This window comes from Petromyzon marinus, chromosome 73 (assembly GCF_048934315.1).
Source record: "Petromyzon marinus isolate PM22_M1 ecotype Great Lakes invasive population chromosome 73, UKy_Petmar_22M1.pri1.0, whole genome shotgun sequence".
Taxonomy (NCBI): Eukaryota; Metazoa; Chordata; class Hyperoartia; order Petromyzontiformes; family Petromyzontidae; genus Petromyzon; species Petromyzon marinus.
Window position 1 is genome coordinate 324550 of NC_133739.1, and position 18729 is coordinate 343278.

At 56.9% G+C, this 18729-nt stretch overlaps 1 protein-coding gene across 1 annotated transcript in view; it reads right to left on the reverse strand.

Annotated features, from left to right (window-relative positions):
- Positions 1 to 8565, reverse strand: part of LOC116958180 (histone deacetylase complex subunit SAP18-like) — a 17323-nt gene extending 8758 nt beyond the window's left edge. Inside the window, exons 1-3 of the mRNA XM_032980678.2 lie at positions 8345 to 8565; positions 1719 to 1828; positions 1 to 88 (exon numbers count right to left, since the gene is read on the reverse strand). The exon at positions 1 to 88 is cut by the window's left edge and continues 35 nt beyond it. Coding sequence (XP_032836569.1) covers positions 1 to 88; positions 1719 to 1828; positions 8345 to 8419 — 273 coding nt within the window. The 5' untranslated portion in view covers positions 8420 to 8565. The remainder of the gene's footprint in view (positions 89 to 1718; positions 1829 to 8344) is intronic.
- Between the last annotated feature and the right edge of the window lie 10164 nt (positions 8566 to 18729).

Sequence of the window (18729 nt, forward strand, 5' to 3'; positions counted from 1 at the left end):
GGCGAAGCTGAAGTGAGTTCCCTTGCGGCGAGTCTCCGGGTTCACCTCCTTCACCAGGCCGGTGAGTTCACGTAGCGTGGCGTCTAGCCTGCAACAACAACAACAACATCAACAACAACAACAACATCAACAACAACAACCACAACAACATCAACAACAACAACATAAACAACAACAACCACATCAACAACATCAACAACAACAACAACATCAACCACAACAACATCAACAACAACAACATCAACAACATCAACAACCACAACAACATCAACAACATAAACAACAACAACCACATCAACAACATCAACATCAACAACAACATCAACAACATCAACAACAACATCAACAACAACAACCACAACATCAACAACAACCACAACATCAACAACAACCACAACATCAACAACAACCACCACAACAACATCAACAACAACCACCACAACAACAACATCAACAACCACAACAACAACCACAACATCAACAACAACATCAACAACAACAACATCAACAACAACAACCACAACAACATCAACAACAACCACCACAACAACATCAACAACAACCACCACAACAACAACATCAACAACATCAACAACAACATCAACAACCACATCAACAACCACATCAACAACAACATCAACAACATCAACAACAACATCAACAACATCAACAACAACATCAACAACATCAACATCAACAACATCAACAACATCAACATCAACAACCACAACAACAACAACATCAACAACATCAACAACAACAACCACCACAACATCAACAACCACCACCACAACATCAACATCCACAACAACGCCTACACTTACACCAACAACAACACCAACAACAACATCAACAACAACCACAACAACAACAACAACCACGACAACATCAACAACAACAATAACCACCACCACAACATCAACATCCACAACAACACCTACACCAACACCAACAACAACACCAACAAAACCAACAACAACACCAACAACAACACCAACAACAACACCAACAACAACACCAACAACAACCACCACCACAACAACAACAACCACCACCACCACAACAATAACAACATCAACAACAACAACAACCACCACAACATCAACAACAACAATAACCACCACCACAACATCAACAACAACAATAACCACCACCACAACATCAACAACAACAACCACCACCACAACATCAACAACAACAATAACCACCACCACAACAACAACAACAACCACCACAACATCAACAACAACAATAACCACCACCACAACATCAACAACAACAATAACCACCACCACAACATCAACAACAACAACCACCACAACAACAACATTAACAACAACCACAACATCAACAACAACAATAACCACACTGTCCACACACACTGCCCACTGCCCAGTACCCAGTGCCCAGTACCCAGTGCCCAGTACCCAGTGCCCAGTACCCAGTGCCCAGTGCCCAGTACCCAGTGCCCAGTACCCAGTGCCCAGTGCCCAGTACCCAGTGCCCAGTACCCAGTGCCCAGTACCCAGTGCCCACTGCCCAGTGCCCAGTGCCCAGTACCCAGTGCTCAGTGCCCCTCCACACTGCCCCTCCACACTGCCCACTGCCACTCCCCAGTGCCCACTGCCCCTCCACACTGCCCCTCCACACTGCCCCTCCACAGTGCCCACTCCCCAGTACCCCTCCACAGTGCCCACTCCCCAGTGCCCAGTGCCCACCAGGTGTAGATTTGGAGCTCGGCAGGCGGTGTGCCGCCCCGGGTGAAGTCTTCCGAGCGGTGATGGCGCCCCGTGTCAGACGTGAAGACGCGCAGCAGCAGCGGGCACGTCTAGCACACACACACACAGTTACACACTGTTACACACTGTTACACACTTACACACACACAGTTATACACACAGTTATACACTGTTACACTGTTACACTCACACACACACACAGTTACACACACTGTTATATACACTTATACACTGTTACACACACACACTTACACACACACACAGTTACACACAGTTATTACACACTGTTATACACTGTTACACTTACACAGTCATACACACACTGTTATATACACTGTTATATACACTTATACACTGTTATATACACACACACACAGTTACACACACACTGTTATATACACTGTTATATACACTTATACACTGTTATATACACACACACACAGTTACACACACTGTTATATACACTTATACACTGTTATATACACACACACACAGTTACACACACACTGTTATATACACTGTTATATACACTTATACACTGTTATATACACACACACACAGTTACACACACTGTTATATACACACTCATACACTGTTATATACACTTATACACTGTTACACACACACACTTACACACACACACAGTTACACACACTGTTATACACACTGTTATATACACTGTTATATACACTGTTACACACACACACACAGTTACACACACACACACACAGTTACACACACTGTTATATACACTTATACACTGTTACACACACACACTTACACACACACACACAGTTACACACACTGTTACACACACTGTTATATACACTGTTATATACACTGTTACACACACACACACAGTTACACACACACACACAGTTACACACACACACAGTTACACACACTGTTATATACACTTATACACTGTTACACACACACACACAGTTATACACACTGTTACACACACTGTTATATACACTGTTACACACACACACACAGTTACACACTGTTACATACACTGTTACACACACAGTTACACACACACACAGTTACACACTGTTATACACACTGTTACATACTTACACACAGTTACACACTGTTATACACACACACAGTTACACACTTACACAGTTACACACTGTTACACATACATAGTTACACACACAGTCACACACTGTTACACACACACTTATACACTTACACACACTTATACACTTACACACAGTTACACACTGTTACACACAGTTACACACTGTTACACACAGTTACACACACACACAGTTACACACACACACAGTTACACACACACACAGTTACACACACACAGTTACACACTGTTACACACACACACACAGTTACACTTACACACTTACACACACACAGTTACACAGTTACACACACCGTTACACACACAGCTACACACACACACAGTTACACACAGTTACATACACACACAGTTACACACACAGTTACACACGCAGTTACACATATAGTTACACAACAACAACGACCGCCATTCGCCACTAAGTGGCGGTGACGTCACCACGACGCTTGTGCCAGGCTATGTGCACCCTGAGGCCACGTGAAGTGTTGAACGCTCGCTGGCAGGTCACGGGGCAGACCCAGGTGCCATGGGTCGACTGACTAAGATGACTGGCTGATGCACCACCTGTGCCCCCTACTGTGCCAACCTGCTGTGCTTTAGCCACCCGGCGCTCCGCTCGTTGTTGTGAGCGTCGCTCCTCCGCCCTCCGTTGTTGTTGGAGGGCGACTACCTCCAACTGCCCAGTAGCGTCCTTCACGAGCCTCCTCCACAGAGGCCGATCTTGACACCGCTGGTACCGGTCATCGGCAAGTCCACTCAGCTCCACGTCCTCCTGTACCACATCACTCCATCTCTTCTCTAGCCCGTGCCGCGCCCGTTTAGCCCCCTCGATCCGGCCGAACAAAAGCTGTTTCAGCATGCGGTGGCTGGGCATGCGGGCTACATGACCCAACCATCGCAGCCTTGCCCGCCGGAGGAGCTCACCGATGGGACCTTGCCCAGATCTTTCAAGGATTTGTGAGCTCCTCACACAATCCAGTCTGGTTAAACCCAGGATGGATCGTAGGCAGGCCAGCCTAAATGTTTCTAACCGGCGAAGATGTTCCATTAGGGGGGTCCACGTTTCGCAAGCGTAGAGAAGGGAGGGAGTGACTGTGGCCGAGAAGACCTGAAGTTTAGTGCGGAGCGACAGACCAGGTAGCTTCCACACAGCGTTACGCAACCGATGAAAAGATATTGCCGCTCGACTGATTCGGAGTGAGACCTCTGCTGTTAAACTGGAGCCGGTCATAAGCACACTTCCCAGGTATGGGAAACTCTCCACTCTCTCCACAACTGCCCCATCACCGATTGGGAGTTGTGGGGGTGGAGTGTCCGATGGTACAAAATACCCAGGCAGGTGCTTAGTTTTGGTGGGGCTGATGGTAAGGCCCCACCTCTTAGTGGCACGCTCCAGTCTCAGCAGCAGCGTCTCCAACTCTTCCTCTGAATGAGCAGCTATTACCAAATCATCGGCATACATAACGTGGTTGAGCAATAGGGAGCCATCCCTTGACCGCACCCGGGCATCGATCAGCCTCCCATTATATCTGTACCATATGGAGATTCCCCCGGTACAGCTATTGAAGGCTTTACGAACTACGTGGTCAAAAGAGATGTTAAATAATGTGGGAGCCAGAGGACATCCCTGTCGCACCCCAAGGTGTACAGGGAATGGCTCTGACTCCCGGCCACGTAGTTTTACCCGGGCCCGCTCACCATCATGAAGGTCCTTAATGATCGTGAGCAGAGGGTCAGGGACTCCGAAAGCACGAAGAACAACCCAGAGCCCAGGCCTACTGATGGTATCATAGGCCTTGACCAGGTCAATAAAGCAGAGATGTAGGTCTTGCTGGAATTCCCTACACCTCTGCTGTAGCAGACGGACATAAAATATGGCATCTGTGCAGGACCGCCCTTTCCTGAAACCGCATTGGGGCTCCGCAAGCCTCTCCTCAGCGTGCCTGGCGATGCGATGTTGAAAAATCCTTGCCAGGACCTTTCCCGGCACACTTAGGAGTGAGATGCCCCTGTAGTTGTTACAGACACACACAGACACCTACACACAAAACAAAGATCCTCCGTGTAGCCTGCAACGGACTGTAGGGGCAAGTGCTGTTAGTGGTAGCTACCTACACAGACAAAGATCCCCCGTGTAGCCTCTAACAGACTGTAGGGGCAAGTGCTGTTAGTAGTAGCTACCTACACAGACAAAGATCCTCCGTGTAGCCTGCAACGGACTGAGGGGCAAGTGCTGTTAGTAGTAGCTACCTACACAGACAAAGATCCCTCAGGTAGCCTCTAGCAGGCTGTAGGGGCAAGTGCTGTTAGTAGTAGCTACCTACACAGACAAAGATCCCCCGTGTAGCCTCTAACAGGCTGTAGGGGCAAGTGCTGTTAGTAGTAGCTACCTACACAGACAAAGTTCCCCCGTGTAGCCTCTAGCAGGCTGTAGGGGCAAGTGCTGTTAGTAGTAGCTACCTACACAGACAAAGATCCCCCGTGTAGCCTCTAACAGACTGTAGGGGCAAGTGCTGTTAGTAGTAGCTACCTACACAGACAAAGATCCCCCGTGTAGCCTCTAACAGGCTGTAGGGGCAAGTGCTGTTAGTAGTAGCTACCTACACAAAGATCCCCCGTGTAGCCTCTAACAGGCTGTAGGGGCAAGTGCTGTTAGTAGTAGCTACCTACACAGACAAAGATCCCCTTGGGTAGCCTCTAGCAGACTGTAGGGGCAAGTGCTGTTAGTAGTAGCTACCTACACAGACAAAGATCCCCCGTGTAGCTTCTAGCAGGCTGTAGGGGCAAGTGCTGTTAGTAGTAGCTACCTACACAGACAAAGATCCCCCGTGTAGCCTCTAGCAGGCTGTAGGGGCAAGTGCTGTTAGTAGTAGCTACCTACACAGACAAAGATCCCCCGTGTAGCCTCTAGCAGGCTGTAGGGGCAAGTGCTGTTAGTAGTAGCTACCTACACAGACAAAGATCCCCCGTGTAGCCTCTAACAGACTGTAGGGGCAAGTGCTGTTAGTAGTAGCTACCTACACAGACAAAGATCCCCCGTGTAGCCTCTAACAGGCTGTAGGGGCAAGTGCTGTTAGTAGTAGCTACCTACACAGACAAAGATCCCCCGTGTAGCCTCTAGGAGGCTGTAGGGGCAAGTGCTGTTAGCGAGCAGCAGCAGCTGTGAAGGCTAGCGGCACTGTGGCACACACAGAGGGGGTGGGTGGCCAGCAACCACGCCCGGCCGCCTTTGTCTCTCCCCCCCCAGCGCTAGCGATGTTCACTACCACCACCACCGCGACACCGGGTAAGTCATTTGAGGCTGAGTGTACCTAGGGGGTGGCCGGGGCCACCTCTGTCGCACTCCCCTGCCAGCGTGGGTTCGATGGTGAGATGTTAACTCCCTTGCCTGTGATACAGTAGGTCGCGATGATGATGACGACGCTGATGATGCTATCAGCCACGTGGTTGAGCCGCTGTCAGTCGTGATCCGCCAGCTCGTTTACCTGATTGGGGGGGGCGCCCTCTGTAGGCACGTGGACTTTTAAAACCCACCCCCAACCGAACCCACCGCCGAATCCTATAGATCGGCCGATGTTCAATCCACGCAGAAAGGACCAGGGACCCACAGGGATTTGACGCAGCCATCTCGCTCCAACGACCTGTTCCACCTGAAGACGGAAGCCTGCGTTGCCTGCGAAACGTCGTCACTTAATTTAGTTGCTCTGTTCATTTTAAATCGCAATCTTAGTCCATCGCTGGACCATCTAACTCAGTTGAAGGCCAATGTAGACAAATTATTATCGAGGCTTCACCCCTCCACCCCCCCGCCCCCCACTGTTTCCTAAGCGAACATTGTCAGAAGACCCCCCCCCCAAACGCAAGCGATCACATTTGGGTGAACCCCCCCCATCCATGCGTTCGGACTGAATGGATGGCCCCATTGAATATCTACACAGCAGCTCAGCGGGGTCTTACACCTGCTGATGATAACTTAGTTTTAGTGTGGGGCTCTGTGGGTGTCTATGAGTATGGGTCTCTGAGAGTCTGTGTGGGTCTCTATGAGTATGGGTCTCTATGGGTCTCTGTGGGTCTCTGTGGGTCTTTATGAGTATGGGTCTCTGTGGGTCTCTGTGGGTCTCTATGAGTATGGGTCTCTGTGGGTCTCTATGAGTATGGGTCTCTGTGGGTCTCTATGGGTCTGTGTGGGTCTTTATGAGTAATGGTCTCTGTGGGTCTCTATGAGTATGGGTCTCTGTGGGTCTCTATGAGTATGGGTCTCTGTGGGTCTGTGTGGGTCTGTATGGGTCTCTATGAGTATGGGTCTCTTTGGGTCTGTGTGGGTCTCTGTGGGTCTCTGTGGGTCTCTGTGTGTATGGGTCTCTGTGGGTCTCTGTGGGTCTCTGTGAGTGTGGGTCTCTGTGGGTCTGTGTGGGTCTCTGTGTGGGTCTCTGTGGGTCTGTGTGGGTCTGTGTGTGGGTCTCTGTGGGTCTGTGTGGGTCTCAGTGGGTCTCTGTGTGGGTCTGTATGGGTCTCGAGTAGGGGTCTCTATGGGTCTCTGTGGGTCTCTGTGTGGGTCTCTATGGGTCTCTGTGGGTCTGTGGGTCTCTGTGTGGGTCTCGAGTAGGGGTCTCTATGGGTCTCTGTGGGTCTCTGTGTGGGTCTGTGTGGGTCTCTGTGGATCTCTATGTGTCTGTGTGGGTCTCTGTGTGGGTCTCTATGGGTCTCTGTGTGGGTCTCTATGGGTCTCTGTGTGGGTCTGTGTGGGTCTCGAGTAGGGGTCTCTATGGGTCTCTCTGTGGATCTGTGTGGGTCTCTGTGGGTCTCTATGTGTCTGTGTGGGTCTCTGTGTGGGTCTCTATGGGTCTCTGTGTGGGTCTCTATGGGTCTGTGTGGGTCTCTATGAGTAGGGGTCTCTATGGGTCTCTGTGTGGGTCTCTCTATGGGTCTCTGTGGGTCTCTATGGGTCTCTGTGGGTCTGTGTGGGTCTCTATGAGTAGGGGTCTCTATGAGTAGGGGTCTCTATGGGTCTGTGTGGGTCTCTATGAGTAGGGGTCTCTACGAGTAGGGGTCTCTATGGGTCTGTGTGGGTCTCTATGAGTAGGGGTCTCTATGAGTAGGGGTCTCTATGAGTAGGGGTCTCTGTGGGTCTCTGTGAGCCACTTCGCTTGAGCAGCTACTATTTGTGATGGGTCACATTGCTTTAAGACAAAAGAGTTACACGCATCAGCAGCAGCTCGCCCGCTACACGTCTAAGTTAACCGCGTGTGCGGTGTGGATTAATGTAGCGACCTTCCTTGAAGAAGCATACAAACAGATTGTTGTTGTAACATCTTAACACCACCCCTGTTATTTTGTATCGTTCTATATTTTTTTTTTACAATTATAACCACGAGGCGGAGGAGGAGGGGGGGGGGTGGTGGTAGGGGGTGAGTCTTCCGAAGTGGGCCGGACGCCGGCCGCTAGGAAAGTCCGTAGGCTCCGCGGACGCCCCGGGGTGGCGGTGAAGGCCTCTCGTTACCTTTTCCCTGTCGATGGGTTTCTCGGGGTCCTTGGTGAGGATCTCGCCCTGAATCACCGTCGACTCGAGCGCCATCGGAGGATCCTTGAAGGGAACGGAACGGAACGAAAAGGAACGAAAATGAACGAAATCCGCGCCGGCGAAAACCTCGCGTGGTTGATTCGAGACCCGCGGGTTGGTTCGGTAGCGCGGTGACGTCACCACGCAGACCACGCCCTCTGCGCGGTGACGTCACCACGTCAAGAGGCATCCCAAGCGTCTCCTCCAGTGAACTTTCGAGTGACGTCACCGCGCAGAGGCCGTTGGTCTGCGCGTTGACGTCATCACGTCAAGAGGCGTTCCAAGCGTCTCCGCCGGTGAACTATCGAGTGACGTCACCGCGTAGAGGCCGTTGGTCTGCGCGGTGACGTCATCACGTCAAGAGGTGTCCCAAGCGTCTCCGCCGGTGAACTATCGAGTGACGTCACCGCGCAGAGGCCGTGGTCTGCGCGGTGACGTCATCACGTCAAGAGGCGTCCCAAGCGTCTCCGCCGTTGAACTATCGAATGACGTCACCGGGCAGAGGTCGTTGGTCTGCGGGGTGACGTCATCACGTCAAGAGGCGTCCCAAGCGTCTCCGCCGGTGAACTATCGAGTGACGTCACCGCGCAGAGGCCGTGGTCTGTGCGGTGACGTCATCACGTCAAGAGGCGTCCAAAGCATCTCCGCCGGTGAACTATCGAGTGACGTCACCGCGCAGAGGCCGTGTTCTGCGCGGTGACGTCATCACGTCAAGAGGCCTCACAAGCGTCTCCGCCGGTGAACTATCGAGTGACGTCACCGCGCAGAGGCCGTTGGTATGCGCGGTGACGTCATCACGTCAAGAGGCGTCCCAAGCGTCTCCGCCGGTAAACTATCGAGTGACGTCACCGCGCAGAGGCCGATGGTCTGCGCGGTGACGTCATCACGTCAAGAGGCGTCTCAAGCGTCTCCGCCGGTGAACTATCGAGTGACGTCACCGCGCAGAGGCCGTGGTCTGCGCGGTGACGTCATCACGTCAAGAGGCGTCCCAAGCATCTCCGCCGGTGAACTATCGAGTGACGTCACCGCGCAGAGGCCGTGGTCTGCGCGGTGACGTCATCACGTCAAGAGGCGTCCCAAGCGTCTCCGCCGATGAACTATCGAGTGACGTCACCGCGCAGAGGCCGTGGTCTGCGCGGTGACGTCATCACGTCAAGAGGCGTCCCAAGCATCTCCGCCGGTGAACTATCGAGTGACGTCACCGCGCAGAGGCCGTGTTCTGCTCGGTGACGTCATCACGTCAAGAGGCCTCACTAGCGTCTCCGCCGGTGAACTATCGAGTGACGTCACCGCGCAGAGGCCGCTGGTATGCGCGGTGACGTCATCACGTCAAGAGGCGTCCCAAGCGTCTCCGCCGGTGAACTATCGAGTGACGTCCCCGCGCAGAGGCCGTGGTCTGTGCGGTGACGTCATCACGTCAAGAGGCGTCCCAAGCGTCTCCGCCGGTGAAATATCGAGTGACGTCACCGCGCAGAGGCCGTGGTCTGCGCGGTGACGTCATCACGTCAAGAGGCGTCCCAAGCATCTCCGCCGGTGAACTATCGAGTGACGTCACCGCGCAGAGGCCGTTGGTATGCGCGGTGACGTCATCACGTCAAGAGGCGTCCCAAGCGTCTCCGCCGGTAAACTATCGAGTGACGTCACCGCGCAGAGGCCGATGGTCTGCGCGGTGACGTCATCACGTCAAGAGGCGTCTCAAGCGTCTCCGCCGGTGAACTATCGAGTGACGTCACCGCGCAGAGGCCGTGGTCTGCGCGGTGACGTCATCACGTCAAGAGGCGTCCCAAGCATCTCCGCCGGTGAACTATCGAGTGACGTCACCGCGCAGAGGCCGTTGGTATGCGCGGTGACGTCATCACGTCAAGAGGCGTCCCAAGCGTCTCCGCCGGTAAACTATCGAGTGACGTCACCGCGCAGAGGCCGATGGTCTGCGCGGTGACGTCATCACGTCAAGAGGCGTCTCAAGCGTCTCCGCCGGTGAACTATCGAGTGACGTCACCGCGCAGAGGCCGTGGTCTGCGCGGTGACGTCATCACGTCAAGAGGCGTCCCAAGCATCTCCGCCGGTGAACTATCGAGTGACGTCACCGCGCAGAGGCCGTGGTCTGCGCGGTGACGTCATCACGTCAAGAGGCGTCCCAAGCGTCTCCGCCGATGAACTATCGAGTGACGTCACCGCGCAGAGGCCGTGGTCTGCGCGGTGACGTCATCACGTCAAGAGGCGTCCCAAGCATCTCCGCCGGTGAACTATCGAGTGACGTCACCGCGCAGAGGCCGTGTTCTGCTCGGTGACGTCATCACGTCAAGAGGCCTCACTAGCGTCTCCGCCGGTGAACTATCGAGTGACGTCACCGCGCAGAGGCCGCTGGTATGCGCGGTGACGTCATCACGTCAAGAGGCGTCCCAAGCGTCTCCGCCGGTGAACTATCGAGTGACGTCCCCGCGCAGAGGCCGTGGTCTGTGCGGTGACGTCATCACGTCAAGAGGCGTCCCAAGCGTCTCCGCCGGTGAAATATCGAGTGACGTCACCGCGCAGAGGCCGTGGTCTGCGCGGTGACGTCATCACGTCATGAGGCGTCCCAAGCATCTCCGCCGGTGAACTATCGAGTGACGTCACCGCGCAGAGGCCGTTGGTGTTCGCGGTGACGTCATCACGTCAAGAGTCGTCCCAAGCGTCTCCGCCGGTGAACTATCGAGTGACGTCACCGCGCAGAGGCCGTTGGTCTTCGCGTTGACGTCATCACGTCAAGAGGCGTCCCAAGCGTCTCCGCCGGTGAACTATCGAGTGACGTCACCGCGCAGAGGCCGTTGGTGTGCGCGGTGACGTCATCACGTCAAGAGGCGTCCCAAGCGTCTCCGCCGGTGAACTATCGAGTGACGTCACCGCGCAGAGGCCGTTGGTCTGCGCGTTGACGTCATCACGTCAAGAGGCATCCCAAGCGTCTCCTCCAGTGAACTATCGAGTGACGTCACCGCGCAGAGGCCGTTGGTGTGCGCGGTGACGTCATCACGTCAAGAGGCGTCCCAAGCGTCTCCGCCGGTGAACTATCGAGTGACGTCACCGCGCAGAGGCCGTTGGTCTGCGCGTTGACGTCATCACGTCAAGAGGCATCCCAAGCGTCTCCTCCAGTGAACTATCGAGTGACGTCACCGCGCAGAGGCCGTTGGTCTGCGCGTTGACGTCATCACGTCAAGAGGCGTTCCAAGCGTCTCCGCCGGTGAACTATCGAGTGACGTCACCGCGCAGAGGCCGTTGGTCTGCGCGGTGACGTCATCACGTCAAGAGGCCTCCCAAGCGTCTCTGCCGGTGAACTATCGAGTGACGTCACCGCGCAGAGGCCGTGGTCTGCGCGGTGACGTCATCACGTCAAGAGGCGTCCCAAGCGTCTCCGCCGATGAACTATCGAGTGACGTCACCGCGCAGAGGCCGTGTTCTGCGCGGTGACGTCATCACGTCAAGAGGCCTCACAAGCGTCTCCGCCGGTGAACTATCGAGTGACGTCACCGCGCAGAGGCCGTTGGTATGCACGGTGACGTCATCACGTCAAGAGGCGTCCCAAGCGTCTCCGCCGGTGAACTATCGAGTGACGTCACCGCGCAGAGGCCGTGGTCTGCGCGGTGACGTCATCACGTCAAGACGCGTCCCAGGCATCTCCGCCGGTGAACTATCGAGTGACGTCACCGCGCAGAGGCCGTGGTCTGCGCGGTGACGTCATCACGTCAAGAGGCGTCCCAAGCGTCTCCGCCGATGAACTATCGAGTGACGTCACCGCGCAGAGGCCGTGGTCTGCGCGGTGACGTCATCACGTCAAGAGGCGTCCCAAGCATCTCCGCCGGTGAACTATCGAGTGACGTCACCGCGCAGAGGCCGTGTTCTGCGCGGTGACGTCATCACGTCAAAAGGCCTCACAAGCGTCTCCGCCGGTGAACTATCGAGTGACGTCACCGCGCAGAGGCCGTTGGTATGCGCGGTGACGTCATCACGTCAAGAGGCGTCCCAAGCGTCTCCGCCGGTGAACTATCGAGTGACGTCACCGCGCAGAGGCCGTGGTCTGCGCGGTGACGTCATCACGTCAAGACGCGTCCCAGGCATCTCCACCGGTGAACTATCGAGTGACGTCACCGCGCAGAGGCCGTGTTCTGCGCGGTGACGTCATCACGTAAAGAGGCCTCACAAGCGTCTCCGCCGGTGAACTATCGAGTGACGTCACCGCGCAGAGGCCGTTGGTGTGCGCGGTGACGTCATCACGTCAAGAGGCGTCCCAAGCGTCTCCGCCGGTGAACTATCGAGTGACGTTACCGCGCAGAGGCCGCTGGTATGCGCGGTGACGTCATCACGTCAAGAGGCGTCCCAAGCGTCTCCGCCGGTGAACTATCGAGTGACGTCACCGCGCAGAGGCCGTGGTCTGCGCGGTGACGTCATCACGTCAAGAGGCGTCCCAAGCATCTCCGCCGGTGAACTATCGAGTGACGTCACCGCGCAGAGGCCGTGTTCTGCGCGGTGACGTCATCACGTCAAGAGGCCTCACAAGCGTCTCCGCCGGTGAACTATCGAGTGACGTCACCGCGCAGAGGCCGTGGTCTGCGCGGTGACGTCATCACGTCAAGAGGCGTCCCAAGCGTCTCCGCCGATGAACTATCGAGTGACGTCACCGCGCAGAGGCCGTGGTCTGCGCGGTGACGTCATCACGTCAAGAGGCGTCCCAAGCATCTCCGCCGGTGAACTATCGAGTGACGTCACCGCGCAGAGGCCGTGTTCTGCGCGGTGACGTCATCACGTCAAGAGGCCTCACAAGCGTCTCCGCCGGTGAACTATCGAGTGACGTCACCGCGCAGAGGCCGTTGGTATGCACGGTGACGTCATCACGTCAAGAGGCGTCCCAAGCGTCTCCGCCGGTGAACTATCGAGTGACGTCACCGCGCAGAGGCCGTGGTCTGCGCGGTGACGTCATCACGTCAAGACGCGTCCCAGGCATCTCCGCCGGTGAACTATCGAGTGACGTCACCGCGCAGAGGCCGTGGTCTGCGCGGTGACGTCATCACGTCAAGAGGCGTCCCAAGCGTCTCCGCCGATGAACTATCGAGTGACGTCACCGCGCAGAGGCCGTGGTCTGCGCGGTGACGTCATCACGTCAAGAGGCGTCCCAAGCATCTCCGCCGGTGAACTATCGAGTGACGTCACCGCGCAGAGGCCGTGTTCTGCGCGGTGACGTCATCACGTCAAGAGGCCTCACAAGCGTCTCCGCCGGTGAACTATCGAGTGACGTCACCGCGCAGAGGCCGTTGGTATGCGCGGTGACGTCATCACGTCAAGAGGCGTCCCAAGCGTCTCCGCCGGTGAACTATCGAGTGACGTCACCGCGCAGAGGCCGTGGTCTGCGCGGTGACGTCATCACGTCAAGACGCGTCCCAGGCATCTCCACCGGTGAACTATCGAGTGACGTCACCGCGCAGAGGCCGTGTTCTGCGCGGTGACGTCATCACGTAAAGAGGCCTCACAAGCGTCTCCGCCGGTGAACTATCGAGTGACGTCACCGCGCAGAGGCCGTTGGTGTGCGCGGTGACGTCATCACGTCAAGAGGCGTCCCAAGCGTCTCCGCCGGTGAACTATCGAGTGACGTTACCGCGCAGAGGCCGCTGGTATGCGCGGTGACGTCATCACGTCAAGAGGCGTCCCAAGCGTCTCCGCCGGTGAACTATCGAGTGACGTCACCGCGCAGAGGCCGTGGTCTGCGCGGTGACGTCATCACGTCAAGAGGCGTCCCAAGCATCTCCGCCGGTGAACTATCGAGTGACGTCACCGCGCAGAGGCCGTGTTCTGCGCGGTGACGTCATCACGTCAAGAGGCCTCACAAGCGTCTCCGCCGGTGAACTATCGAGTGACGTCACCGCGCAGAGGCCGTGGTCTGCGCGGTGACGTCATCACGTCAAGAGGCGTCCCAAGCGTCTCCGCCGATGAACTATCGAGTGACGTCACCGCGCAGAGGCCGTGGTCTGCGCGGTGACGTCATCACGTCAAGAGGCGTCCCAAGCATCTCCGCCGGTGAACTATCGAGTGACGTCACCGCGCAGAGGCCGTGTTCTGCGCGGTGACGTCATCACGTCAAGAGGCCTCACAAGCGTCTCCGCCGGTGAACTATCGAGTGACGTCACCGCGCAGAGGCCGTTGGTATGCGCGGTGACGTCATCACGTCAAGAGGCGTCCCAAGCGTCTCCGCAGGTGAACTATCGAGTGACGTCACCGCGCAGAGGCCGTTGGTCTGCGCGGTGACATCATCACGTCAAGAGGCGTCTCAAGCGTCTCCGCCGGTGAACTATCGAGTGACGTCACCGCGCAGAGGCCGTGGTCTGCACGGTGACGTCATCACGTCAAGAGGCGTCCCAAGCATCTCAGACGGTGAACTATTGAGTGACGTCACCGCGCAGAGGCCGTGGTCTGCGCGGTGACGTCATCACGTCAAGAGGCGTCCCAAGCATCTCCGCCGGTGAACTATCGAGTGACGTCACCGCGCAGAGGCCGTGTTCTGCGCGGTGACGTCATCACGTAAAGAGGCCTCACAAGCGTCTCCGCCGGTGAACTATCGAGTGACGTCACCGCGCAGAGGCCGTTGGTGTGCGCGGTGACGTCATCACGTCAAGAGGCGTCCCAAGCGTCTCCGCCGGTGAACTATCGAGTGACGTTACCGCGCAGAGGCCGCTGGTATGCGCGGTGACGTCATCACGTCAAGAGGCGTCCCAAGCGTCTCCGCCGGTGAACTATCGAGTGACGTCACCGCGCAGAGGCCGTGGTCTGCGCGGTGACGTCATCACGTCAAGAGGCGTCCCAAGCATCTCCGCCGGTGAACTATCGAGTGACGTCACCGCGCAGAGGCCGTGTTCTGCGCGGTGACGTCATCACGTAAAGAGGCCTCACAAGCGTCTCCGCCGGTGAACTATCGAGTGACGTCACCGCGCAGAGGCCGTTGGTATGCGCGGTGACGTCATCACGTCAAGAGGCGTCCCAAGCGTCTCCGCAGGTGAACTATCGAGTGACGTCACCGCGCAGAGGCCGTTGGTCTGCGCGGTGACATCATCACGTCAAGAGGCGTCTCAAGCGTCTCCGCCGGTGAACTATCGAGTGACGTCACCGCGCAGAGGCCGTGGTCTGCACGGTGACGTCATCACGTCAAGAGGCGTCCCAAGCATCTCAGACGGTGAACTATTGAGTGACGTCACCGCGCAGAGGCCGTGGTCTGCGCGGTGACGTCATCACGTCAAGAGGCGTCCCAAGCATCTCCGCCGGTGAACTATCGAGTGACGTCACCGCGCAGAGGCCGTGGTCTGCGCGGTGACGTCATCACGTCAAGAGGCGTCCCAAGCGTCTCCGCCGATGAACTATCGAGTGACGTCACCGCGCAGAGGCCGTGGTCTGCGCGGTGACGTCATCACGTCAAGAGGCGTCCCAAGCATCTCCGCCGGTGAACTATCGAGTGACGTCACCGCGCAGAGGCCGTGTTCTGCTCGGTGACGTCATCACGTCAAGAGGCCTCACAAGCGTCTCCGCCGGTGAACTATCGAGTGACGTCACCGCGCAGAGGCCGTTGGTATGCGCGGTGACGTCATCACGTCAAGAGGCGTCCCAAGCGTCTCCGCAGGTGAACTATCGAGTGACGTCACCGCGCAGAGGCCGTTGGTCTGCGCGGTGACATCATCACGTCAAGAGGCGTCTCAAGCGTCTCCGCCGGTGAACTATCGAGTGACGTCACCGCGCAGAGGCCGTGGTCTGCACGGTGACGTCATCACGTCAAGAGGCGTCCCAAGCATCTCAGACGGTGAACTATTGAGTGACGTCACCGCGCAGAGGCCGTGGTCTGCGCGGTGACGTCATCACGTCAAGAGGCGTCCCAAGCATCTCCGCCGGTGAACTATCGAGTGAAGTCACCGCGCAGAGGCCGTGTTCTGCGCGGTGACGTCATCACGTAAAGAGGCCTCACAAGCGTCTCCGCCGGTGAACTATCGAGTGACGTCACCGCGCAGAGGCCGTTGGTGTGCGCGGTGACGTCATCACGTCAAGAGGCGTCCCAAGCGTCTCCGCCGGTGAACTATCGAGTGACGTTACCGCGCAGAGGCCGCGGGTATGCGCGGTGACGTCATCACGTCAAGAGGCGTCCCAAGCGTCTCCGCCGGTGAACTATCGAGTGACGTCACCGCGCAGAGGCCGTGGTCTGCGCGGTGACGTCATCACGTCAAGAGGCGTCCCAAGCATCTCCGCCGGTGAACTATCGAGTGACGTCACCGCGCAGAGGCCGTGTTCTGCGCGGTGACGTCATCACGTCAAGAGGCCTCACAAGCGTCTCCGCCGGTGAACTATCGAGTGACGTCACCGCGCAGAGGCCGTTGGTATGCGCGGTGACGTCATCACGTCAAGAGGCGTCCCAAGCGTCTCCGCAGGTGAACTATCGAGTGACGTCACCGCGCAGAGGCCGTTGGTCTGCGCGGTGACATCATCACGTCAAGAGGCGTCTCAAGCGTCTCCGCCGGTGAACTATCGAGTGACGTCACCGCGCAGAGGCCGTGGTCTGCACGGTGACGTCATCACGTCAAGAGGCGTCCCAAGCATCTCAGACGGTGAACTATTGAGTGACGTCACCGCGCAGAGGCCGTGGTCTGCGCGGTGACGTCATCACGTCAAGAGGCGTCCCAAGCATCTCCGCCGGTGAACTATCGAGTGACGTCACCGCGCAGAGGCCGTGTTCTGCGCGGTGACGTCATCACGTAAAGAGGCCTCACAAGCGTCTCCGCCGGTGAACTATCGAGTGACGTCACCGCGCAGAGGCCGTTGGTGTGCGCGGTGACGTCATCACGTCAAGAGGCGTCCCAAGCGTCTCCGCCGGTGAACTATCGAGTGACGTTACCGCGCAGAGGCCGCGGGTATGCGCGGTGACGTCATCACGTCAAGAGGCGTCCCAAGCGTCTCCGCCGGTGAACTATCGAGTGACGTCACCGCGCAGAGGCCGTGGTCTGCGCGGTGACGTCATCACGTCAAGAGGCGTCCCAAGCATCTCCGCCGGTGAACTATCGAGTGACGTCACCGCGCAGAGGCCGTGTTCTGCGCGGTGACGTCATCACGTCAAGAGGCCTCACAAGCGTCTCCGCCGGTGAACTATCGAGTGACGTCACCGCGCAGAGGCCGTTGGTATGCGCGGTGACGTCATCACGTCAAGAGGCGTCCCAAGCGTCTCCGCAGGTGAACTATCGAGTGACGTCACCGCGCAGAGGCCGTTGGTCTGCGCGGTGACATCATCACGTCAAGAGGCGTCTCAAGCGTCTCCGCCGGTGAACTATCGAGTGACGTCACCGCGCAGAGGCCGTGGTCTGCACGGTGACGTCATCACGTCAAGAGGCGTCCCAAGCATCTCAGACGGTGAACTATTGAGTGACGTCACCGCGCAGAGGCCGTGGTCTGCGCGGTGACGTCATCACGTCAAGAGGCGTCCCAAGCATCTCCGCCGGTGAACTATCGAGTGACGTCACCGCGCAGAGGCCGTTGGTGTTCGCGGTGACGTCATCACGTCAAGAGGCGTCCCAAGCGTCTCCGCCGGTGAAATATCGAGTGACGTCACCGCGCAGAGGCCGTTGGTCTGCGCGGTGACGTCATCACGTCAAGAGGCGTCCCAAGCGTCTCCGCCGGTGAACTATCGAGTGACGTCACCGCGCAGAGGCCGTTGGTGTGCGCGGTGACGTCATCACGTCAAGAGGCGTCCCAAGCGTCTCCGCCGGTGAACTATCGAGTGACGTCACCGCGCAGAGGCCGTTGGTCTGCGCGTTGACGTCATCACGTCAAGAGGCATCCCAAGCGTCTCCTCCAGTGAACTATCGAGTGACGTCACCGCGCAGAGGCCGTTGGTCTGCGCGTTGACGTCATCACGTCAAGAGGCGTTCCAAGCGTCTCCGCCGGTGAACTATCGAGTGACGTCACCGCGCAGAGGCCGTTGGTCTGCGCGGTGACGTCATCACGTCAAGAGGCGTCCCAAGCGTCTCCGCCGGTGAACTATCGAGTGACGTTACCGCGCAGAGGCCGCTGGTATGCGCGGTGACGTCATCACGTCAAGAGGCGTCCCAAGCGTCTCCGCCGGTGAACTATCGAGTGACGTCACCGCGCAGAGGCCGTGGTCTGCGCGGTGACGTCATCACGTCAAGAGGCGTCCCAAGCATCTCCGCCGGTGAACTATCGAGTGACGTCACCGCGCAGAGGCCGTGTTCTGCGCGGTGACGTCATCACGTCAAGAGGCCTCACAAGCGTCTCCGCCGGTGAACTATCGAGTGACGTCACCGCGCAGAGGCCGT